The sequence below is a fragment of the Etheostoma spectabile genome, chromosome 18 (genome assembly GCF_008692095.1).
Source record: "Etheostoma spectabile isolate EspeVRDwgs_2016 chromosome 18, UIUC_Espe_1.0, whole genome shotgun sequence".
Classification (NCBI taxonomy): Eukaryota; Metazoa; Chordata; class Actinopteri; order Perciformes; family Percidae; genus Etheostoma; species Etheostoma spectabile.
The window spans coordinates 10719670-10744568 of NC_045750.1; the positions used below are offsets into that span (position 1 = coordinate 10719670).

At 39.3% G+C, this 24899-nt stretch overlaps 3 protein-coding genes and 2 long non-coding RNA genes across 16 annotated transcripts in view; 1 reads left to right on the plus strand and 4 right to left on the minus strand.

The window, feature by feature from the left end:
• gtf2h5 (general transcription factor IIH, polypeptide 5) overlaps nucleotides 1-1751 on the minus strand; it is a 2724-nt gene extending 973 nt beyond the window's left edge. Inside the window, exons 1-3 of one of the 6 annotated variants that reach the window (XR_004336052.1) lie at nucleotides 1642-1751; nucleotides 1146-1232; nucleotides 725-990 (exon numbers count right to left, since the gene is read on the minus strand). Coding sequence is in view for 1 of the 6 variants with exons in the window: in XM_032542245.1 (XP_032398136.1) it covers nucleotides 810-990; nucleotides 1146-1180 (216 nt within the window). In the remaining 5 variants the exon portion in view is untranslated. Of the gene's footprint in view, nucleotides 1-721; nucleotides 991-1145; nucleotides 1233-1579 lie in introns of those variants that run through there. The other 5 variants (XR_004336056.1, XR_004336055.1, XR_004336054.1 and 2 more) reach the window with 5 other exon arrangements.
• Nucleotides 1752-2292: 541 nt separating this feature from the next.
• serac1 (serine active site containing 1) lies at nucleotides 2293-10246 on the minus strand. Of its 7 annotated transcripts, none has more exons than XM_032542237.1 (18): nucleotides 10153-10246; nucleotides 9431-9531; nucleotides 9225-9261; nucleotides 8980-9122; nucleotides 8433-8522; nucleotides 7960-7995; nucleotides 7646-7777; nucleotides 7487-7557; nucleotides 7081-7209; nucleotides 6832-6945; nucleotides 6233-6395; nucleotides 4901-5051; nucleotides 4669-4810; nucleotides 4308-4408; nucleotides 3962-4059; nucleotides 3629-3811; nucleotides 3399-3542; nucleotides 2293-3207 (listed from the first exon to the last, which is right to left on the minus strand). In XM_032542237.1, the coding sequence occupies exons 2-18, from the start codon at nucleotides 9522-9524 to the stop codon at nucleotides 3071-3073; spliced, it is 1965 nt and encodes a 654-aa protein (XP_032398128.1). In that variant the 5' UTR covers nucleotides 9525-9531; nucleotides 10153-10246; the 3' UTR covers nucleotides 2293-3070. The 7 variants fall into 7 exon arrangements, with proteins under 7 accessions (XP_032398128.1, XP_032398124.1, XP_032398125.1 ...); XM_032542233.1 differs by having other exon boundaries at nucleotides 7436-7557; XM_032542234.1 differs by having other exon boundaries at nucleotides 7436-7557; nucleotides 10172-10231.
• Nucleotides 7205-14339, plus strand: LOC116705825 (uncharacterized). The gene is made up of 3 exons (XR_004336057.1): nucleotides 7205-7575; nucleotides 13762-13862; nucleotides 13999-14339. It is a non-coding gene; the product is annotated as an uncharacterized LOC116705825 (long non-coding RNA).
• myct1a (myc target 1a) lies at nucleotides 11428-13485 on the minus strand. The gene is made up of 2 exons (XM_032542242.1): nucleotides 13145-13485; nucleotides 11428-12178 (listed from the first exon to the last, which is right to left on the minus strand). Exons 1-2 carry the CDS (start codon nucleotides 13197-13199, stop codon nucleotides 11631-11633), a joined length of 603 nt encoding a protein of 200 aa, XP_032398133.1. The 5' UTR covers nucleotides 13200-13485; the 3' UTR covers nucleotides 11428-11630.
• Nucleotides 14340-20519: 6180 nt separating the features above from the next.
• On the minus strand, nucleotides 20520-22070 carry LOC116705841 (uncharacterized). Its single transcript, XR_004336062.1, has 3 exons — nucleotides 21895-22070; nucleotides 20883-21098; nucleotides 20520-20563 (listed from the first exon to the last, which is right to left on the minus strand). It is a non-coding gene; the product is annotated as an uncharacterized LOC116705841 (long non-coding RNA).
• Nucleotides 22071-24899: the final 2829 nt, after the last annotated feature.

Genomic DNA, 24899 nt, shown 5'->3' on the forward strand with positions numbered 1-24899 from the left:
GCAGATGATCTCAATCTATGATAGTAATTTGCGCCAGAAAGGTCTAGCGAATAATGAAAAAAAGAGAAATTAATTTTGATGTAATCTTCTTATAGCTTGTCAATATAGATTATATTTTCTGATAAGTAGGCCTATGATATAGCATAACTGTACTTTTCTTGTGAGTAATGCATCAAATGTGTGCAATTATTTGAAATAACATTAAGCTCATCATGTAGGGGGAAAAAACAAATGATTTGTGAAATAAAATAAGATAATCTGGAAACAAAATCTGGCTATGGCCCTGAACAAGGTTATTTATTTATTTTTTCCCCCCTTGATTCTTAAATGACATTTATTGTGGACATGTAACATTAAGTGACGTTTTGGGCTTAAATGCTAAACAAAAGGACTTTAAATGTGAAAAGGTAACGGTTACTGCCAAACCCACTGAAAGATAACACCTAACCTTTGTCTCATTATAGCTCTTTATTTTGCTTCGCTGAGCTTTCATCAGCCCTCCATAAAAAACAAAAACAAAACAAGGCACATGAAAAAATGGCAACTCAAAACAGCAATTTAAAGTACTATAAAGTAAAAAGCAATGAAAGGGTATTCACCGAATTTCATAATGGACATCATTAAAAGACATCACAAATTAAGCAACACAGCCACATTTTTTTACTTGAGTTTTTTTGACATTATTGTAACAAAAAGAGCAATTGCTCCATTTCAGTCTGCAGTTAAAACAATGCAAACCGTGTTCATCTAAAGAAACTCTCAAACTGCCCTGAGTCCAAGAAGCAAGACTTCTTTGGAACAGTTGAATATTATTTCTGCGTGACGGTGAATGAGTTCTGGTCCATTAACTCGCCAACTCTCTCCTGGAGGGTCTGTACCACCTCTGCCAGGATGAAGAGGTGTGTGTCGTCAAGGTCCTTGAGGATGAATTTCTTTCCCAGGGCCATTTTTTCATCCAAGTAGAGGAGGAACTGTTTCATGGCAGGATCACTGGTCCAGTGAGCAGAGGGGAGCAAGGGGAAACAACTATAAGCTCTGCACAAATGTTGGGAATAACGTACTACATTTCATCATACGAGTTTTATTTGCGTGTAACAGCATCTGTAGAAGCATATCATTTTCATCAGATGTACAGCTTTCCTTACCATTCTACAAGAACACCTTTGTGTACGTTGACCATGTTAACAGGTGCAGAGAAATCAGCAGTCGATCCAAATGGAAATGCTCAAAACCTGCAGCACAAGAAATTACGTGTTAACGTTACTTTTTCTGACCGTAAACGTGAAAAGCTAACGGAGCAATATGTACAACCAGGGCAGTAAATTCCCGTCAAGAAACATAAGCCAAAATCACAAAATCGGCCTGATTGGGTTTTCGGTCTCTTCTGAAGTTTTCGTAACATAACGTTACCTCAGAAAAACCAACAAGAACAATGGGGGGGGTGTTTAAGATCACATCTGCTAGCGTTAGCTATTGATTTGACTCTGGTTAGCTTGTTAGCCCTAACGTTAGTTCAAAAGTCCATTACCCCGGGGATATAATGCTAAGTACTGCGATTGTTGAATATTAAACACGCTACCAATAAATATTCAGATACCTAGTACATTCAAAATGAAGGACAAGAGACGGACTTTTACCAACCTGAAAGCTGGCTGCGGTTGTTTGCTACACAGTTTCAAAGCATTATGGAATTGACGTGGTGTGACGTACGGTATGTACCGAGGGCCAATCTTCGGCAATCCAAATATGCGCATGTGCCATAAAACTAAAAGCATCGCCTGAGACGGTTTACAAAGAGGATCTATCTATCGTTATTTGTATGGTTCCCACTTGATTGGAGAAAGCTTCGTGCTTTCATTTTAGTGCCATGTATCAAAAATAGTTGCACTGTATTTATCAATGATGAAACGGGTTGATTGTGTGGTGGGTAACCTGGAGAACAATTTACAAGACTGTCATAATTATATATCTTTGTATCGGTATATAAAATTACAGAGTACATTTTCATTAACATCCATTCTAAAGCTGTTAATAAATAACATAACCAACTCGGAATGCCTGCTGTTGGTAAATCCAGTAAATTAAATAATTGACAGATGAAAGTACATCATCATATTGTTTCAACAATTAGTTGTAGTAACAAAAAGTCCAATGTTGCCATAAAGAAGTCATGCTAAATGATTTACATGTCCAACAACAGTTGAATACATACAGGGTGTAATAGTGCCCAATAACAATGAGTAGGGATTGCAAGGTGGCTTTGAGATGTAAATGATACAGCGCTTAGACAAGTCCGACTCCAACTTCATTCATTTATTCATTGTCAGCATTGCTTATGGGAATTTGGAATAAAAACCAATTTTTAAAACCAATTGCTCGATCAGTCCCATACAAATAAATCAAGCAACCCGAAACTATTATTAATACAAGTCCTTTTGAGGTAAAGTTGAGAAAGGAATATGTTTTGACAATATGACTGCAATACAGTAGTTAGAATAAAATACATATATTTAAAAAATAAAATAATAATAAACCACTTTGGTCAAAAATACTCGAGTGGTAAAGACATGTCAGTGCATCTGTAAGTAAATATTTTATGAGCAATATGTGTCATATGTTAAACTGGTAAATCAAAGATGAAATGGAAAAAGTGACAGAAACTTAAAATCTAGACTTCTTTGAAAGTCAGAGCAGTAATTATGTTCATTAAAAATTTGATGATCTTAAAAAATCTGACTAACTAGAGAGAGACCAATCTAAGAGGATGGATAGGAGAACAAACAATACCAATAAAAGTTATTTTTCATCACAACTTACAACTCTTCACAGAACTCCACTGTTGAGTAAACTACAATTAATTTTCCTAATTATACTATGATCAAATTAGTGGTTGTGTTTTTTGTGATACATTTTTTTCCTTTTCTGAAAGAAGCAATGACACAGTGGTTGTTTATGTTAATATAAACAAGGAGAGGCAGTTATGTTTCCATTTGGTTTGAGGGGGGGGGGGAATCAGTGCTCTCCCCCATTTCAAGTGTGTTATCAGTGTGTTTGTGTTCATGTATTATAGTCAGTGGCTGATATAGCTCTGCAGTGCTTCTAGGATGAACTGGAGGCTGCGCTTGTACAGAAAGGAGTCCTTCTTCTCCGGCTTGCAGATGTTAAGATGATCTACGTCTACCTCGATGAGCTCCCCGATGCCGAGATCTGAAACCAAACCAGAGCAGGTAACAGCTAAAAAGACAAAATTAAATCATATCTATCTCAGATCTATGCTCTTTTTGTTAATGCATTCGTATTTAAGCTATAGGCCTACATTATATATATACACACACACACACACACACACACACACGTGTCTTATTTCCCATGTGCAATAATTCATGAATGTTACATACTTGCTGACTGCGTTGGTACCACTAGTATCTTGATCATGGGTCCAATGTTTGTCGGCAGCGTCTCTGCAAAGCTCAGCACCTTGATTTCTTTTTCTTTGGCCATGTTCAGGAAGTTCTCATTAAGGTTGCGCAATGATGGTGAGTCTTAAAAACACATGGACAACGTCACACAATAGATATTGAACAATTTCTATCAGTTTTTGACCTCAGAATTAATTTTATTCACTTACCTTTACAAAGTTCTCTGACTTCTACAGAGGGAAAGAGGAGATATCTGACATTGACTGAGTACTCTGCCATAAAGGTGCCATGGTGTGGAACACTATAAAACATAATGCCCTTGGTGTTCTTTAATAGTCCATGCATATCTGGGTCCTCTGAAGCATCCAGCAGCATTTTCTTCACAAGCAATCCTGATGCAAAAACAAGAGGATACAAACAGAAAATGAGCACAACTTTTGTGAGGTATGAATTTAGACTGAGCCATTTATTTATTCATGTTCTGTTCAAGGGATTGAGTACAAATCTAAAATGCTTGTGGAAAGAAAGTTCAGATGAAATACCTCCCATGCTGTGGGCTACCCAGACCACAGGCCTCTCTCCAACTCCTGCCAGCTTTAACTTCTTTAGCAGCTCTCGACTTCTGTAGGCCAAGGACTTCCTGAAGAGACCAAAGCAAAGAATTAATCAACAGTTCATTTAGTGAGAGTCTGTTGGAATTGTGCATAATGAATACTGGAACATTTTAGATAACAAAACATTTACTTTGAATAAGAATTGTAGCCTAATTAACTTTAAATAGTCATTATGTTGGATGAGCTGTGCAAAATATGAAGGTTATTACTGCTGGTAAAAAAAACAAAGTCCCTTGCACAATCCTATAATAGTAAATAAAAACAGATTCCTCACCTCTGATTCTCAGCTGGACATTTGGCCATCCAGTCACTGAGGTGACTGTCATACTCCACCGATAGTACTCTCAGATTTGGACAATCAGCAGCCAACCATGACTATCAATAAAAGAGGACACAAAAACACTAAAGAATAACAGTAAGAGATGATTAATATCCTCAACATTATTCATATTTTGTGAGCTTCAAATGTTTTTGAGCAAAAACTATAGAGTCTCCCCTACAGCCACACAGACCAATCCATAGTTGTTCCAAATATTTCACTCGATTGTACATGTAGGGGGAAAAAACCTGAAAAGACACTTAATGGTGATCTCTAATACTCCACAGTAATTAGAGGAATTAGGTGGATTTATCACCTTCGGCCAGCACTCTGTGTAGTCGTCCCTGCTTTCTGCTTCCTTCTCTTCCTCTAACGTATCGCGGTCCTTCTGTCTCCATGTCTTAAAAGCTGCTCCGAGAATCCCATGAATGAAGAGCACGTCTGCTTTAATTGGCTGGCTGGAAATTAAGACATAGTCAAAGATAAGTGTTGCTGAAACTAATACTTTATAAAGAATAATGTAACATTAGAATTAATCATTTTCCTACTTGCAACGTGTTTGTGGGTGGAGGATATAGACACCGTCTTGATATTTCTCTTTTACCGTCTCCCTATCCAGGTTGGCCAGAGCGCGGGCTGCATGAGATGCCTGCATAACATGAGGAGACTGCATCATCTCAGCCAGGACAGAGACCCAGCCTGTAGGTGTTACATAGTTATATGAAGAAAGACAGAAAAAAACATTTGATGTAATATTAGTTTTTAATTAATACAATTGGGGCAGAAAGTATTGGGACCTTTAATGTTGTGGACAACATTAAAGGTCATGAAAATGTTGCTCAATGGTGTGTTTTGCCTCCATGTCGCCTTCCAGGCAGCTAACCTTAACCCTAACCATAACCATAGCCACGCTGCCTGGAAGGAGAAGTTGGGGGCAAAAAACAAAAACTCTGAAAATGTCACTTTACGAGGTTTTCCCTATGGTCCCCCAGTGGCTAAAAATGGTGATATGTGTAAACCGAGCCCTGGGTATCCTGCTCTGTCTTTGAGAAAATAAAAGCTCAGACGGGTCAATCTGGAATCTTGCTCTTTATGAGGTCATAAGGGGCAAGGTTACCTCCCCTTTCTCTGCTTTGCCCACACAGAGAATTTGGCCCACCCATGAGAAAGAGAGAGACATTGTGGCTTTCAAACAAGCAAAGTGGCAGTTGTCAAGGCCACACCTCAAACCTCCATCTTGCCCCCCCCTCTCCTCCTCAAGCCAAAACCATGCCCTTCTACTTCCGGTCCATTGGACCTTTATTCGGAAAAAATACAAACGGGAGTGAACTGGGAGCGGAAAATTAATTTTTGATCCTGTTTGAATTGAGCCTTGGATTACAAAGATGATGTTTTTCAATTTAAAAGATAATTTTTCAACCAAAGACAAAAAAATTAGGAACAAAAAATGATTTGCCTCCCTTTCATATATTTCCCAAATTAAGATCCCATGAGGTCCACCAGAACCTCATGGCGTGACTTCAGCTCTCTATAGCTACAGACAGAGAAATGGCATGTCCTAAGGAAAGCTCATTGTGGGACTGGCTGTACCTAGTGGCTGTAATTCTGCATCAAGGCTGAATTTCAGGAAAGAGATTTAGATACAGTATTAGGGTACCACTAAAGCCTATATAAAAGCATCCAAAAAGCACCCTTTCATGGGACCTTTAAAACTGTTGATATTTGGATGATGAAGTCTTTGTAATAGTGAATATGTAATCTGTTGATGAAATAAAATTTTATCCACACACACACACATTACATCACTGTCATTAAAACCCAGTTGAAATTACACACAACCAGAACCCTCTATGACATAACCAGATGAATTGCAGACTTACCAGACTGGGTTATGGCCTGGTGAACACCTTCATTGAGTGCCAAATTTCCTATGATACGAACAATGTTCCTCTGAATCTTCAGGGAGTCTCTACGAAGCTGATAAACCCTCTGGAGGAGCTGCAGACCCCCGTTGGCAACTATGTGGTCACAGTGGCTCTGGACCTGCAGACAGCATGTGTTTCAGTAAGTTCAGGACATTTATTCACCTTACTTGGCAATCAAAACAACCGGAGTCTCTGCAGGAGTTATTCCACTGAGACTGTTGTTCAGGTATTCACCAAATTAACTGTTGAGGTAAAAGTTGTTTATGTTCAGAAAACTAGGAAATTCAATTCCGTTCAGTGTGCAGTGGACCCAATTAAAGCACGGTTCTATAAATTCTTGCATGTTGCCAAGAGTGCCTCCAACCACGAAACCATTAAGAATCCACTGAATTAACAGAACTAAACAAAAGGTGGTTTGTGTTTTTATTGAGCTTGTTATTTTTTCAATGTTGGGGGAAGATGCACAAGACGTGCTGTTAAATGCACTTTTGTGATGTCTTTAACAGATAATTGGAGTTAAATCATCTTTAGATGTGTCATATGGCCATCATTACCTTTGAGTGCTGTACCAATGCCTGTAGGCAGAAGGATTCCACCTTCTCAGAGGGAACAGAGGTGAGGCTCTGGGCGTAAGGCAGCCCATTACCTCCAAAACACCACAGACCACCCTGCGACATAGGAAAGTGTATGCATTTATGCATTAGTAAGAGGATTTAATAATTAGAATTTTCAACCCTTTTTGAACACTTTCCAAAAGACTATGTAGAAATGCATGTGTGAGTCCATGTTTCCATCTCAATTACCCGTTGTGCTGCCAAGGACTGAGTGCTTTCTCTGAGGGCCAGTGAGGTGAAGTACTGAACACATTTGTCCACCTCAGACTGAGGCAGAGATGCCAGCAGCTGCCTTAGTCCATCCTCTGCTGACAAACCCTTTAAAAGAAGTCAACACACCTAGTTATCATTTTATATACCTGTGTTGTTTAATTTAAAGCTAAAGTAAAGGATCAATAGTGATGAATAGCTTGTGCAAAAAAAAAATATAAATATATATATCCCATTATGTTTAGTAAACAAAGTCTGTGGATAATTGTGCTTTGAAGTAATAGAGATATTGAGGCATTCTACATAATATAGATGGATCAACGAAGATACCTACATCCTCCAGATCAGGCAGTGCAGGTGAGCGCAAGAAGAATCGAAGGTCTACCTGAGGAGTCCGGGCCAGGCCCACAGCTGTTCCATGGTCTATAACCTGGGCTGCTGTCTGGTACTGGTAGTCTGATTTATAGACAACAGGTATGAACTAATCCCACTTTCCTTGTTGTATATACTGTAAGTGATGCGCAACAATTTCTATGTATTTTACCGTGCCAGTGGTGATTTTCTGCAAGTTCCTGAACAGCCTGTAGTCTGACTGCTTTGTTGGCTGACCGTGTCCTCTTTAGTAAGACCCATAATGCCACCTCATGTGGGTCTGCATCTACATGGCTGAAGTGCTCTAAGACATACAAATAGTGAGCACACTGACTAGCTGAACATTTCACAGAACAAATTGGATACAGGGTACTTCAAATACTTCTAAAAGGCACTGTGAAATTGCATTCTAACTGTATCTACTGTGACTAACTACTCTCTACAGCACCAATTTCAGATTATTACAACAGCCAGGAAGTTACAAACCTTTAGGTCTCAAATCTTGTGTCATCAACTTGGCAGCTATTTATTTTTAAAAAGTCAAAAGTTAATTTATTACATGTCTTACATGTATTATATTTCTATAATGTTAAAAAGCTGTGTTTTTACAATTAGAGTGACTAATACAGAGCTAATATAAGGTGGGCAAAAAAAGTATTCATGTATATTACAGACAATTGCCAATATGCACATTACTGCACACACTATGAGACATTCAAAACAGGATGTGCATGTACAAGGCAGGTGTTTCCTTTTGCCATAATGTGCACACCCCACATAAAAATGAGTGGACAACTGTAGTTTTCTGAGAATAAATATTTGTGTGTCTGTTAGCAGAAACTTATGCTTTCCAATCTTAGAAACATGAGGGCCAGTACTACAGTCACACACTGGGCCCTTTTAGTGTGATTTTTTTCAGGTGAACTGGTACAGTATAATGATAACCTTTGGTTTCTTACCGTCTAGTGTTTGCAGGAAAACCTTAGATGATATTTCCAGAAACCGCCTTGCTGCTCTATGAAGTTCCCTCCTTGCTTTGTTTGTGAGTCCTAGACACACAGTGTAAAAAAAAAAAAGAAAAAAAAAAAAAAGTCAACCACATAACAGAAGCCAATTAGTAATGGTTGCTAGTAGGCATCTCAGTTTATAGGTTGGTAGTTGATCTTTTCCATTAAATAAGTGAATCTTGACCAGTGTAAGTGAGATCACTCAACAGGCTGACTTAATTATTCTAGTGAGAAAGAGAGAGGAAGGAAGGAAAGACAGTTATGATAACAAACATCACTGGGCACCTGGACATGGCAAACTCAGTATGACTTTGTGCTTATACAAGACAAAAAGAAAGCCACTGAGCATATTCCTGATGTTATCCCAACCAGATGGTCTGGGAAGTCCAAAAAAACAATAAAACAAAACTTAATTCATTTCAGTTTTGTAAGGTGATTAAAAGGGACACATGCTAATTTCTCGTTTATCAATAAAGTCTAGATGGGTGACATTCAGTACCTGCAGTAAGGTTTTCCTTTTCATCTGAGGGAGTGGCTCTCAGATAGATGTAAGACTTGTATTTCTCCTGAACAATGGCACTAGTGTCAATGGTCACAGCCTTGTTCAAGGCCACCACTTCATATGTGATCAAAAGACAACCTCTGCAGAAAGGGAATGGATAAAATGAGGCAGTCTTTATTTTATTTTTTTACCATTGAAGATAAGGATTCAAATCTGTATGCGAATACTGTAACAAAACTTACCCCGAGACAACCGCACCAGTAACTTTAGCAACCTTCCCTAAATGTCAGCAGAAAAATGAATCTACATTAAATAACATTGGATAACTCAAAGGGTTTTAAACTGTGACTTTACTCTCAGAAGCATTACGGTTGAATCCAGTAGTTATTGAGATTGCAGACAATAAGCAGTATACACGTAGGCCAGTTAGCTATGTCTAATAACTTACTTAAGTCCTTCCACTGAAGCACTTTCCTCACTCCAGGCGTCCCAGCTGTGCTCAGTCTCCGACAGCGGATAAAACGTAGAGCTGCACCAGACATCCTCCGCCTGCATATCACACAGTATGTTTAGAATACGTAATCAGTCCACCACAGAGAAATAACAACCTATTTCAAGCACACCAGAAACTTCCATAGCATAGGGCCAGACGTGAGACCAATTAGCTATACTTTTGCTAAAGCTAATTTTACGTAACGCACGTATAGCGGTCTAGTAGTTAACGTACGTTAGCTGATGCAAATTTACCCTCGTAATCCAGCTACAAGGCTCTAATAACCAAACAAGCATCAGTATCAACATTAAACCAATGTGTGAACCACCTAACGTTATAGTCAACTAACTAATGTATGACATAAAATCATTCACAAGTCCACTTAATAAGTGCTGTTCACTTGGAATAACTGCCACCTCAACTGTCATTCAGCTTGACGTCACACTAACCCTAAAGCAAGCTGTGTGACATATAACGCTAACATAAACATTAAGTTAAACTGTTAACAACGGATCAAGCTAATTACCCTGCTAGCTAACACTAACTAACTAAGATTAGCTTTTGGCTAACGTTTTACTTTTAGGGTTTTCCGCCAGCTTACTAACAGTTAACTACCCAGCTAACCGATTAAGGTAACCATTTTCGTACGGTTTCATTTTCATTTTTAAACACATTATCTTATTTATCGAGGACTACCGTGATGTTCTTGACTGCAGCGCCCGGACCGGTGTTCATAAACACTTGTCTCATAAATAACACGTCATCAAACGCGAGCAGATTTTTAATAGTAACGGAAACATACTGAACGCAGTAATAATTTGTGTGCTGCGTTATTATTTAGATTTACTCAACATGCAATAAAATATCTGTGAGCATATGTTTTTCCTGTTAGGAGGGCGGGTCATCTTTTCGTCCTAGTCTGACTGGACGTAAAAATACTCTGTCAAATATCTGTCAATAAAAACACCTGCTGTCCATTACAACAAATACAAACTATTGTAAAGATTATAATGTTCGGAGAAAGATGTTGAAGCCAGATGCTAGTTGTGGTGTTTTTTCTTTTATTAAGGTAGTTGTTTTCCTCACAAATGGACAACATCACAATGTAATATTGTACATTGACACCACAATCTCAAAATACAATCAAAATGTTGTCTTGCATTTAAAGCTGAACTGGTTGACTTGAGTTGCAACATTTTACAGGTGTGCATGTTATTATGTCCATATCTTGTGTTGCCTTGCCCAGCAAATACCCTACAGACCATAGTTGTTATCCTTTTTATTCTAGCTTTTATTGCATTCATTTATGAGCAAAGTTTAGTAAATTACACTTAAATATAAAATACAAAAACTTCTGACACGTAATGGCCAACTATCTGTGTATCTTTCTCTCAAGCTCACACATACTGTGCATGCAAACTCAAGCACACCAAATTACTTTGAACACCACAGCTCTGTAAAAAACATGTGAGACAGCAATGAAATCAAATCAAATGAGTTAAAAGTCTGTCCCCACCAGGTTTTGCATAGAAAAACAATTTATTAAATAAAAGTTAAAACACACACACAAACACACACACACACACACACACACACACACATATTTGCCTTCCATTGGGGTACATATATACAACCATGCTCCCTTTTGCATAGTGATTAGATAATCAACAGGGACAGAGGAGAAATGCCCAGTCATCTGAATGTATTTGTCTATTTTTGCCTTGTCTAAACTAAACAAAGATTCTGTGCAAGCATACATAAGTGTCAATCACCACTGATTACAGACTGCTAATTTTCAAGACAAATCATTTCATGTTCATAAGCAGCCATTGACACATTAATGAGCGTGTGAACGGACTGTTTTAAAATATTTGTACTCAATATTTATTAAATGATGAAAGGCAAGTATGCTTACGTGAACACTATATATATATATATATATATATATATATATATATATATATATATATATATATTAACAAACCAAAAGACATACAAAACAGATGGTTGCAGGACACACAATTGACCTTGATGTCTTTGGTGGCTCCACTCTGCGTCACCTGGTCATGTAAAGCAGTAGAGATTTAGTCCAATATCATTTGTAAAACCATTTACAACTCTCTCTCATCTAGTTAGAGTCAGCCTGGTGCTCTGCTCAGGTGCATGTTTCCTGATAAGCTCTAATAATGCTCTCATAAGCTGGAGGTGGGGTCTGTGTAGCATGGAAACCCCTCAGGCCATTGTTCCCCCAAAACGACTCCGGTCTGGGTGGGGTGGCAGTTGGCTGGGCTGCTGTTTGAGCTGATCCAGTTGATGTGTTCAGAGTTGGTGTACGGGGCAGCGTTGTCTGGCTCCCCTCCTCTGCCTCCCTTGCGACTTGGCTGCACTGGAGGAGAGGGTGGAAGGTGGAAGCCCTGAAGCTGGATTTGTGCCCCAGTGGGTCAAGGTGATCTGGGGAGGAAGTCTGGCGATGGAAGCTGAAAGCAGCACTGACCAAACTGTTGTTGCTGCGCCGGTCATAGCTGCTGTTGCGGTTAAAGCCTGGGCGGTTGCGGGAAGACGTGCGTGTTTGGCGAGGAGGGCGGCGGGTGATGCTGGCCGAGCCTGCTCTGCGTCGCGACATCCAGGTCAAGATCACGTAAACCAAGGCCCCCAAGACCAGGCCCACCGCCATGGACACACAGAAAGCAATTATCAAAGGGACTGTGAAGAGAGAAATGTATCCAAAAGGATATTTAATCATCTGTGCTTTAATGTATTTTTTATGGATCCTTCACAAACACCCTCCAAAAATTTGGTACACATTTGATTTGTTCACTGTGAGGGACACTGTGAAGAGTTCAATTATAGTTATTAGATTAGATTAGATTCAACTTTATTGTCAGTACACATGTACAGGTACAATGCAACAAAATGCAGTACATTCAGTACAATTTAAATGCACTTTAAAAGCAGTCTTTTTTAGTATTATTCTCTGAGAATAGAAGGAATTTTAATTAGAATGTATGTGTTTATCAAGATAACAAAAAACATCTGTTTGTCACAAATGGAGGATAGCTAACAGTGTCCTGCAAGATAATACCCCTTTGATAAAATGATAAAAAGCTTTCCTCTTTCATGTTTACCAGAGCAACAAACCGATTGAATTTCATTTCCACAAAAAAGGCACAAGCCTTTTGGCTCATTGCTTCTATGCAATGGAAGCAGTAGTGCCCATATAAGCATGCTTGAGATAAGAGAGAGAATGCAGTGGCTGAGACAATTCACGTTGAACTTCTGCCAGGTAAAACAAATCAATTTCCTTTCAACACAGTTCAGCTTTAAAATGACTGAACCCACTTTGCTACCAGCCCATTTTTCCACGGCAGTTTTTTTTTTCTCTAACTTTGGGGAAAGGAGACACTGGTCAAAAGTCATCTGGAAATGACATTTGGGAAAACAGGAAAGAAACACTACGAAAACATGTCCGGACTTTATAGATTTGGAATGAGACACAAAAGGTTTCTAAATTGTTGGATGAAGTAATCTACAAAAGGAATCAAGCCCACATATTGAATCTATCCCAGAGGTGATTAAAACTTGAATTCCTGAGGGAACAACAGTGCCAATCAGAGAGACCACATGAAAAAGACCAGCTTAAAGAGAAGGGAAGTTGAAAAAAAAACTCACCAGCATCAAAAGATTGAAGTATTTCCAGAAAGAGATTTGTGTTGTTCTCTGCCATGACTTCTCGGAGAAGTAGAGAGACTGATACTCAATTCAGTCTGTCTTTTACTCTCTCTTCTCCCTTCTTCTCTTCTTCTGTCAATTCTTGCCTGTCTCTCTTTTCTTCTGATGGGTTTTCCTGTCTTTCTGTCTCCCTTCTTTCCTGTTTCTCACTTTCTCCCCCTCTCGTCCCTTGCTCACTTTCTCTGTCAGTATGTCTCTCTCCCTCAGAGGGAGACTCAGCCCAGAGGCACACAGGACTGACAGCTAACTCTGGCAGTCGTCTTGTTTATGGAAGCGGAAAACTACACTGTCGCGTTTCCTGCTTGAAATTAGCAACAGGAGTGGCTTATCTATCTGGGACAGAGATCCTGGAGGTGGGGAGACGGGGTGTTGCTATAATCACTTCCTTTACCATCATTTCCTTCAGGTTGATTAACGTAAAATGGTATCACCCCAGCATCATAAGACTTAGTACTTTAGCTTTCACCATAGGACCGTCCACCACATTCACCAATATGTTGGTTTCTTTCAGAAATTATAAATAGTTCAATATCTTATTTTTTTTTTTTACACCACAGAGACCACATGCGCCAGTTTTGCCATAAGCCGCACTGGTAGTTACAGGCCTGAAGGCTGTGTTGAAGGCAAAACCACAGCTGGAATGGATGGTGGCAATACTGTAAGTGCTTTTAATACTTGGTTGTAGTGATGCAAAAAATATACTTCTCTGGTGTACAGTATTTTTAAACAGACTGTGTGATAGCTGCCTTTTCTAATTTCCAGTGTTTTTGTTAGTAAGCCCAGTCTTTCCACAGTGTCTGCCAGGTCACCGGTGCCTACATTGGACGTCTGGCCTTTTTTCAGTTGGAGAGAAACCAATAAAACATTAAGTAGTAAGTTTCATAAGATATAAAAGCAGCACATCTTCTCTTAAAATGCACCAACATATTTTCTTACTTTCACAAAACAGGATACAGTGAATGAAAATGAAGCTCTTCATGTTACTTGTGCTTGATCCCAGAGTCAGCATTGTTTTATTCCCCTCCAAGCCAAATCTGCAAGGTCATCAATACAGTCAAAGGGAATGATGCAAGTAGTATTGGTATGCATCTAACGTAGACCGTCCTCATTTTCCTCATCAGATTTGCAGAGTTTATAAATAAACCATCCTTTACCTTAAATTCAACCTCAACATGAATCAAGTTAAACTGTTAATCTTGTCAAGTAATCCTGTCCAGATTTTTTACACAAAATCTTTGAGTGTATTATAATAAGACATTGAAAACCTTCAGCCTTTACAAATAAAGAGAGAGAGAGAGAGAGAATAGCACAACCACAGTCTGAACTTCCTTTAATTGTTGGCTCTTCTGTAAAACCTGTCCAAAATAACCAGCAAACACCCCTGTGAAATAGTATACGTGGCCATTGTATTTTGTTATAGAGTAATGGGAGCATAATGGGCTCAAAGGTGGAGACATTCTTTAAGTTTTACAGCTTAAGTTCATGGCCTTTTTAAAATGTCATTGGGCAAAGCAGTGTGTGTGTGGGGGGAAGCTTTCTGTAAGGAATTCAAGAATGTAGGCAGCAAAGAAGGATGTATTTAGGAGTTTCTAAATTTGTAGATTTGATGAATCAATATTTTACTATAATCTCTTAAACAGTAGCTTTTATTAGTGTGCCATTCCAGGAAAGCACTTGTATAACGTGATATGTTATAGAATGTTTATTTTCTACAATTAATACCACCCTGGTCATTAATATTTGGATGTTAAGAGGCTATCCCAACCACCAGGGAGTGATTGTCTCCATTATGTGTTCCTTCTATTTCCTCCTTGACCAGTAGATGGAGTAATAGTCCAGGAAACCTCATTTTGTGTGTCCTGAAAGCATCAGGGACTAAAGAGGTAAACTATTCTGTTTTAAATAGTCAAAATGAAAAAAACATCCAGGTTAGCTTATCAAACTGCATTTTTCCACAGAAATAATGTAAAAGCACAGTTTTGACTTCACATACATTGTGCATTGGGAATTGCCTGCTATGACACAAGACAGTGATTCTAGTTTTTGCAAAATTTGCAATTCTTCTTATAGAAAACAGTGGAAAGCAAAGTGGAAAATTATACAAGCGCTACACACATCAGTGTTGCTAATTTAACATTGTAGGTATATAGAATTAATCTCGTTGTTTGAGGGGAAAATCTACATTAAATTGCTAATTTAAACAGATGGTTTTGCAGTACGTAAAATAGAGTAACAGAACAGTATTTATTTCTTGCATTATGTTGATTTTGACATGCAGCATTGACAACAAACTTTCTAATGAGATTTTAGAAAACTGCTGACAATGCATGAAAGAGATTACCACCCTGGCGGTCTTGGTCCCAGCTCTCTGCCTGTGCAATGATTAGATAAGAAAACGGATCTTAACTGGGAAGGCTCCGACTATACTATAGGAAGATTTCCTATTGAACCCTGTGCTTTGTCCCTGCTCTTTGCTCCCCTCTTCTCCAGCAGAGTCTGCTCTCTCTTTTGCTGAATCTCTTTGGTCCTGAGGGGCTCTGGACGGTAGAGGTCACCCCCAGCCGAGCTGTGTAAAAATGAAGTAATCAGCAGTTTGTCTCTGCCGCAGAGCAGCCGGCCAATCCAACTAAATTCCACAATTGATCACACTGGCAAGTTAAACAGCTGATTCTTACAACGTAACTATTAAAAGGTTAGAGTTTTATATATTTATTAGGATGAAGTGCTGATTTAATTGTTACTTATTGGCTTGAGGTTAGATAACCAAGGTAATTTATTTTCCCCTGGACAGTTGCAATTGGGTAGGCATTTAATTTAGATGGATTATATTTATTTCTGTCCTGTACATGGCATACTCTGGCCATAACATGTCATTTTATATTGACAACAGATAAACTTCAGTAGAGAATTTATTATTTAGCTTTGCCAATTATACCCTATACACACAATTTCCTGCTCTTGGGAATTAGAGTTTTTCACATTCAACAGTTCCTCAATCTAAATAATACCCCAACCCCCAACATCATTTTATGCTAAGTGAGTGTTTTTTTTTCCCCCCAGTAAACATTGTGTTTACTCAGTCACTACAGACAGACGGTACACAGCAGAGCTTCAAAGGGGAGCCTAGACAATACAGAGATCAAGAAATCTGGACTCACAGATTGTGGAGAGATGATCTATTGTCCTGCCGATTCACGTCCATTAAACCAACCTCATTCACCTGCTCCTAATGCCACCATCTTATTCATAGAAACCCATTCAATAAATTCATCCTAGATGCAGATCGCACTGCACTGTCAGCAAGGGAGATTGAATTCAACATTTACTACATCTGTGCATTTTATTCATTTGACACAATTGAGCTGAGGATCTGAAATCAATAATAATTTATCATCTTTTACATTATTTTATCCCAGTCCTCTATCTCTCACTTTGCTGGATGAGGCTGTGGCCAGAACAGTGTAGCTCCCCATTCAGCTCCTCTAAGAGCTCTCTTGAGATGATGATGAAAGGACTTGTCTAATGGGATTACACATCGCGATAAGTGCACAGAGCCTAGTGGTTCGTCACACCTCCCTCCTGCATTTTAAAGAGTGGCATTGTTCTGCTGTGCAGTATAGGATAGGATATAGGATATAGAGAATATAGAGTTTTGGAGAGATGTTTTATTGGTAGGGGTGTGTTTTGATTGATTGTTTACTCCTATAACTGATTTTCTTTCCACCTGCTAAATTTACTTATGTCTTCATATTTTATTTTAAAGGAAAAATCCACTATTGTACAAAAATTGTCATTAGTTTTAGAGAAGTTGTTTCCCAGGTTTTGATTTGTGAATTGGAATAAATCCCCCTTTTAACTCGAGCAGCAGTAGGACACACAGAAAGGGTTAGGTCAAGGGATAAATCTTCGAGCCGCTCAATAAGCAGTAAATAATGAAGCAACCCATAACAAAAGCACACAGGTTACTTCACTAAAATACGAGGACATTTTCTGAATTACAGCTGGAAGCCCTACATCCAAATGAAACTATTTATTTAAAAATCTTTATACTTAATTTTTTATCATCAGTTTAGTACATTAATTATGTCATGGTTGGAGTCGAGACCCCAAATTCCTCATAACTGTACAGTTTCAAAAATTTAAATAATAAAAAAGAAATGTAGAATAGAACAGAAAAAGTGGAAGAAAGAAAGAAAAAAGCATCTTAAAGAAGCCTGGTAAACATTCACATTAACCCATCAAGATAGATATACTTTATGTATTTTTATACATACTTTACATATTTATGCACACATACGTAGTACCTAAATGACAGTACCTCCACCAGTCTACATCTACCTGTACACATTAACTGCCTCTATGATTCAAATTTACACAGCACCGCCATTTAGACAATCTTGTATTGAATTGTATGTGTTTTTTTTCCTATGCTTTTTTTATTTGTCTCTACCTCTCTTGTGCCTCCAACTTCTTGTCATAACTTTTCAAGCAGTTATTCTCAATATTCTAAGTAATAAAAAACTCACCCATTTTTTTCAGGTGGCATTACACCTTATAAAATGATTGAGATAAGATTTTCATGTTTTCCTTCAACTACCTAGTCAAATAAAACACATTTTCGATGTAATTTTTCTAATAGCTCACATAATCAGAAAACATCTAGTTTGCAACAACCCTAGAAAGTGTCACATCATATCATCAATTTAAGTCCTGATGCTCTGATTTAGTCGCAGGAAAGATACAATGTAAATTCTGTTTTAGGGTGGATTTTTCCTTTGACAGTTTTTTTCAAGTAACAAATGTGTTGTTGCTGTCAGAAGCAAGGTTTGCTGCTGCAAATTTGGTCCGCTCTTCTAGTTGTGTCTCTTACTTGCTGATGAACACTTCCTCTCCCACACTCACAAACATAATACACATCTCTTACAGTGGCACCAGTTGGCATGCAAAGAAACCTGGCACGCTATTGGTCATGATGTCGCCATGAGAAGGAAGAGCTATCCCTTATGATTGGACAGCAGGTGGCAGTGCATGCAGACCAGGAAGCTGTCTTGTCTGTAGAAGTAAAAGGCTCAGGCATACTGTATGTGATTGCTGGCATACACATACAGTACGCACTTACATCATCGTCAGGGGAGGAGCTTCTCTGAGTGTGAGGATTGCACACTGCTACGGCAACAAGGATGACTTGAAAATAGAAACAGAGCAACGTGGACACGATTCAGCCTTGATATCCTGCAGTCAGTGTGAAAACACAATATATACTACTATAGATATATATATAATCTGAGTACTGATTACAGCCTTAGAGCCATGCCAGGGTGACGCACAGGAGTTGGGATCTGACTTTGGTGACCTCGGGACAGCAGCATGGCATCACCCAGGCACTATGGTCACTCTGCTCGGGATATTGCCAATGTGATGCAGAGGCTGCAAGGTAGGTGCAAAATGCTTACTCACTCACACTGCTCCACCTCGGTATGCAGTGTTTTTAGAGGTGACCTAATGCTTAGCATGACACAGCAAAACAGTATGAGCTAGAGACACTTTCTGTTACTCAAAATGCCTTACATGCATCTTATCCCTTCTGCTCATGAACCTTATAAGTCTTATCTGAGGAGTGTTGTTCAAGTTCATATGGCTTATAAATGTGTGTTATGGGATGGACATACCTGAATTGGATAGGCAATATCACAGCATGCAGTTTTTAAGTACATTGGACATTTTTAGGTCATAATCAGTTATGTTTTTTCTAACATTCAGTTGCTATCAGTTTTTCCTCATGATTGAGAATAGAGGCGGAGATGCATGCAGGTGTTGGTCTGCATAGAACTATACAGAATGGCAGATTTAATTCCATAAGGCTTTTTTTTTTTTGCAGGAAAGAAACAACCAGAGCAAATGATATCAAGTGAGCCACCATGTGAGAGATTGTACTGTTGCATTGTTCCTGTATATTGTATTTACTGTCTGTGTTTAGTTAATGTGCACATGCTGGCTGTGTGTGTGTGTGTGTGTGTGTGTGTGTGTGTGTGTGTATGTACAGTACATGCTTGCACATTCGTACAGTTGCATACGTACAGTGCAGTATGTGCATGCGTTTGTTCGTATGTGTTTCTGTATGTGGATAGACTGTAAAGCAGAAAATAGGACAGCTAATCCCCAGAGAAGCGGACAGGATGAAGTCTATTCCTTGTTGTAGACAAGTCATATCCTTAGCCTACTGTACATATGGCTTACTGTGGCAGTAACACTGGCACAAATTACAGTCATATGTTTATTCATTTTAACCTTTGGCAATTCTGGCTTTCTGGTCTTATCTCACCTCAGGTCTGACTTTTCTTTTATTTGTAGTAGATATCAACAACATTTATTCAGTCCTTTCCCCTTCCTAGAAGTCAAATAATGTGGGTGTACCTTTTTTATACTGTAACTATTTCACAAGCGTCCAGTGTAAAACAGTGTATCTCTGTGTGGCACACACAACCCTCATTGACAGGATCAAATTGATGGTACTCGCAAAGTAACAAGAAAGTCAGGTGACACCAGAGCTGAGATCCAAGATGGCTGCTCCCTGTGTGACTTCTGAGGTGGCAGTTTCTGTGAAAGCTGAGAGAACAGCATCACCAGACACGTGGCTCCTCTGCATCACTGTGTGCAGGTGTGGGTGCACACTTTGAATCTCGATTGTACTCCGATTGATCTAATTTGGAAGCTTCCCTTTAAGATGTCTCTGCAGTGCAAGGACAGATTGATGTATGAATCAATATGTGGACATAATCAGACAATTAATCACATTGCAGTGGTGGAAATGTTTTCATTACTTATATATAAGGATACATTACATATTTTATATACACTTTTATATGCACAATAAATGTTTGCATTTCCAGATATTTTTGCAAACTAACAAGGTATAACTAGAGATAAAATGTAGCCATAAGGGAGTCCACTGCTTGTCAATACGTTCAGGACTCTCATTTAACACTACAAAGCAGTAAATGACATGAGTTGTAAATATTGCGGCTTTGTCTCAAGTGGGGTTTGTTCCAAAAATACTTTTCTGCCTGGGTCCTGCTGTTGGGGGTGTGTCCACATTATTGAATTATACCAAGCAGTCTCTTTAACAGCAGTTGTTTTTATTGTTGATGTCTTGCGGCATTTCCGAAAAGACACGTCTTGTGCTGTTGTCATCCTCACAGAAGGTTGGACTGGAGGTCTGTGGAAACTATACTGCCTTAACATTGCCACATTTGCCCTAATCAAAGAGACACATAGACTGTGTTAATGGCTACTGAATTACATGGGGTATATTTTCCTTGTAACCTTGAGTGGAGATGAACTACAAGTCTGACATGCTGCCTTTGGAGCGGGGCGGCTGTGGCTCAGTGGTAGAGCGGTTGTCTGCCAATGGTAAGGTTGGGGGTTCAATCCCTGGTCCTGTAGTCCCATGTCGAAGTGTCCTTGGGCAAGACACTGAACCCCGAGTTGCCCCCCGGTGCTGCGCATCGGAGTGTGAATGTGTGTGAGTGTTTATCTGATGAGCAGGTGGCACCTTGTACGGCAGCCTCGGCCACAGTGTATGAATGTGTGTGAATGGTGAATGTATCCTGTATGATGTAAAAGCGCTTTGAGCAGTTGTAAAGACTAGAAAAGCGCTATATAAATACAGCACATTTACATTTGGTGTGAATGGATTTGCTTGGACATCAGTTGCGTTTTCATTTGTTTATTTATTTCATTTATTTCCACAAATCAGTCTTTATGCTATATGTTCTCCTCTGAGTACACAATCATATTAGCTTATTTACAGGGAGCACGTGGAAACTAATTCAACATGACATTTTCTTTGATGTGTTCTGGTTGGCATCCATCTCCTGGGAGACAAGAGCTGAATCTGTGATGATATCATCAAGACATTTTGTAAGAATCAAAGTAAAACACTTATGTTTTTATTAGTCTGAACATGAAACAGCTCACAGCATGAAGAGAACATACTATGACATAAGCATGTGTTACTTATTTTTGGTGTATTATGTTATGTTTCTATAGGTACAGGTCACAAGCTTGATCCCAAATGATAGCTCTTAATAAAATCAATGTTGCCTTTGTTCCAGGTGGCTTGCTTTTCATATCTCAAGGTTACGGTAATTGTGTATCTCCAGCGGGATAAGTGTTCAGAAATTTGCCATATTGATGAGTTATGTTCACATGTTATTGGGGAAAACTTGAGTGCATTCCAGTTTGTTATCACCTGATAGTTAAATATGAAAATCTAAAAAAAATTGTGTGTCTTTTAAAGCCTGATTAGATTGACATATTTTCTTTTAAGAAAAAGACAATGTTCTTAAATTAGCGACATTTCACAAATCACCAGATACCATGAAATGAACTATACTCCCTTCAGGCTCAATTTGGAAGCTGTTAGTAACCACTCAGTGCAACATCAAAACAATCAAAAAACTTTTGCCCCAGTTTTGGGTCTGTGTTTTTCTCCTTTCAACCATCTCTTTTGGTGTGCTCTCTGTTGCAGTGAAAAAACAGCAATTAGTGACACCATATGGCAGAGAATGGTGAGTCCGCTTTGAACACGTCCCAGCCTGAACTCCTCCATATGCTGAGGAATTTGCCTGTTTGTTGTCTCTCATTAAGGAGAAAAGCGATGCACGGATTTTCCGATTTCAATTTCTCACCTGTTTTCTTTGTCATGGGCGGCAGAGGTGTGCCCAAGCTCCTGGGTTTTACTGTTTGCTAGCCTATCAAGCAGACAGCCTCATTGTGTTGGGAGCACCTGGTTGAGTTTTCTGTGCATAGGCTGTGTGTAATCCTGTACTGGCAATCTGCCTATGATCAGATAATACAGAAGGAGCTTTCTGCAGACTGAGTTTCTCAATCAGTTCAGGCTTTATGTGTTGTGTTATATTTAACATGGTGACTGCATTTAAGGAATTTCTACAGTATGGCCCAATTTCTGTAAGCACCTTGTGTAATTTTAGTCATGGAGGATGTCGAGCAGGAAAAGGAAAGGTGAAGAAGAGGGTAAAGGGCAAACGCAACAGAGTTTAGCACGTCTGGAAGACATGAGTGCCACACTGAGCGTATTAGATGGATGAAATAGGGATGAGAGAGGCAGCAGAAAAAGCAAGAAAATTAGACTGGACATGCAGGGGGGAGAAAGAGAGAGAGCCCACACACCAGTTTTTAAGCTCTTGATTGCTGGTGGGACTGGCACAGATCCTCAGGTTGGCACAGGGCCAGGGTGACATCCTGTTGCCAGGGGCGACATTATGGTTCAGCCGCAGCCAAGAAAGGACCAAGCAGACGGTCACCTTGAGCCATGCCAGCCTCCTATTTAGTTCTGACACCACCATTTATCGTCTGCGGCTCGATACCACGGCTTCACCACGTGTTTCCCCCCCACCATATCATACCACTTGGAATTAGCAGTTTAGCTGAGTGGTTAAACAGACACAGAACGAGTCTATATATACTGCTATATATTACTGCTAAAAAACGAATCTTTATGGCCACCAACATGAATCCATTACTCTGTTGTAGCCTCAGAGCTGAGGCAGGAGGGCCAGTGTAGGATAGAGCTGAAGCATTAGTTGTATTTTCTGCTGCTTCTTTTTCTTGTCCTTCCAGATTGTGTTTATGACTTGTTGCCATAGCGGCAGTCGCATGACAGCCAGCACAGTTTTTTTTGCCCTGTGGGCTTATTGGCCATGTCTTGTTCAGCTTCTGCTTTTGTAACAGAACATTATGCTTGTAAACGATGTGCGTGTGCGTGTGTGTGTGTGTGTGTGTGTCTGTATACTAAGAGGTATTTAGTCCATGCTAGTTTCTCAGTGACAGCTTCTATTGTAGATCAGATTAGAATCTATTTTAACCTGACAGTCAGTGAGGGTTTGAGTGACAGATCACAAGATTAGGTCACTAGGGGTCCCACCCATACAATATGGAGGATGGGTCTCCTTGAATTTACTCCCAACCTTTCAAAGATCACACCTTCATGAAGGTCAAAGTGTATTCCAACATTAGGTCAACCCAGCAAAATATCAAACATACGTGTCTCTTTTTGTATTTAGTTTGAACAAGGAGGCAAGAAATTGAAAGTAACTCTGGAAGTATTAATTATTTTTGTGTACCTCCTTTTGGCATTTCTGTGTTAGTGTTTCTGCCAAGTTGGATGTCTGTTGATTTAGCTGAACTTCACAAGGCTGATTACCTCAACTGTTATCCAACACATGCAGCATGTACAGATCTAATTAAAGACATTTTTACAGGATCTGGCTGTTCAGGGTGCTGTTGACCCAGTATGGACCATTACATTCAATGTGAATCATGGTTGCAGCTTTAAGCCACACATTACGGTAACATCTCTGATTCTGTCTGTCAGATTGAGGCATCAGATAGTTTTGATGGACGTACAGAACAATGTCCTCACAGATAAAATCCTTACACCTCAGCTTTGTGACCCCAAGACACATTCAGCCTCTGTCTGTAATACTTTGAGTTTCATGCATGCTCTTATCTGTCACCCACAGACACCTCTGTCCCCTTTTTTTTACCTGTCACAATGTGATTGGATGGTGGAAATTTCTGCCTCCGGCGGTCCATTTAGCACTCAAAGGTTTTTATAAAAGAGGTCAGATTGTGATGCCCTGACCTCTGAGAGGTCAGCTGGCCAGATAATGTGATGATTTACCTGAGTTAGTAGTGAAATAAGTAATTCCCAGCTTTTATTTTAATCAGCTTGGAGCACCAGATGGGTTGGGGTTATCACATCAGTAGATATTTAAAAAAACAAAATCTGTCCCTCACAGAAAAGACAATTGACATTAAAAATACACCTAAGCTAGCCTGACCCTTTCATCACTCATTTGATTAGCCTGTTTTTACAGTAAAAGCCAACTTACATATGTCTGCAAAATGAGGCACTTTCTCAGCTTTTTACTTATGTAGTGTCATTGTTCAATTCAGTTACCATGTTCCCATGTTCATGGTAGGTCTGAGATCCCTTTTACCTTCTTATTTTACCTTCATCCATGTACCTTCAATGTAAACAAAGCAATGGAGGGGCTGTATCTGTGTAATGTATATGTAATATTGTTACTTGATGGTATGCTGACATCTGTCCCCTCGAGCCCTTTCTTGCTCTAAGGTTCCTGCTGCAGACAAACACAACCTGCCACCTGACACAACAAACCCTGTTTTTCTGCTTTTAATAATTCAAGAAAGTTCAGTGAGAAAAGTGAGCATTCATGCCATGGTTAGGGAATTTGAAGGAAATGAATACTGTCTCAACAGAATGGGACTACTAACTGGACAGTTGATTGAGTAAAACAAAGGGAAGACATCTGTTGGTTGCAAAAACAATTGGTTCAGATTCACTTTCAATAAGACCCCAGCTGGATAAGAATAAATACGCTCAAGTGGTTGTGTGTGCGACGGGATTTTGTAGATGATTGTGGCTCTGTTCCAGTCAGTATTTTTATTTCACAGCAAAGACGGGACTTATAACTGAATTTACTGCTCTGGCCACAGTGATTTATTTAGTGTGCTGACGCCAGTCCTTTTACTTTACTCGTCTCTCTAATGTGTGGCAGGCCACTGAACCTGGATTAAAGAGCTTAGACTGTCTGACCCACTCCCACACAATCCCCCCAACACACACACACACACACACACACACACA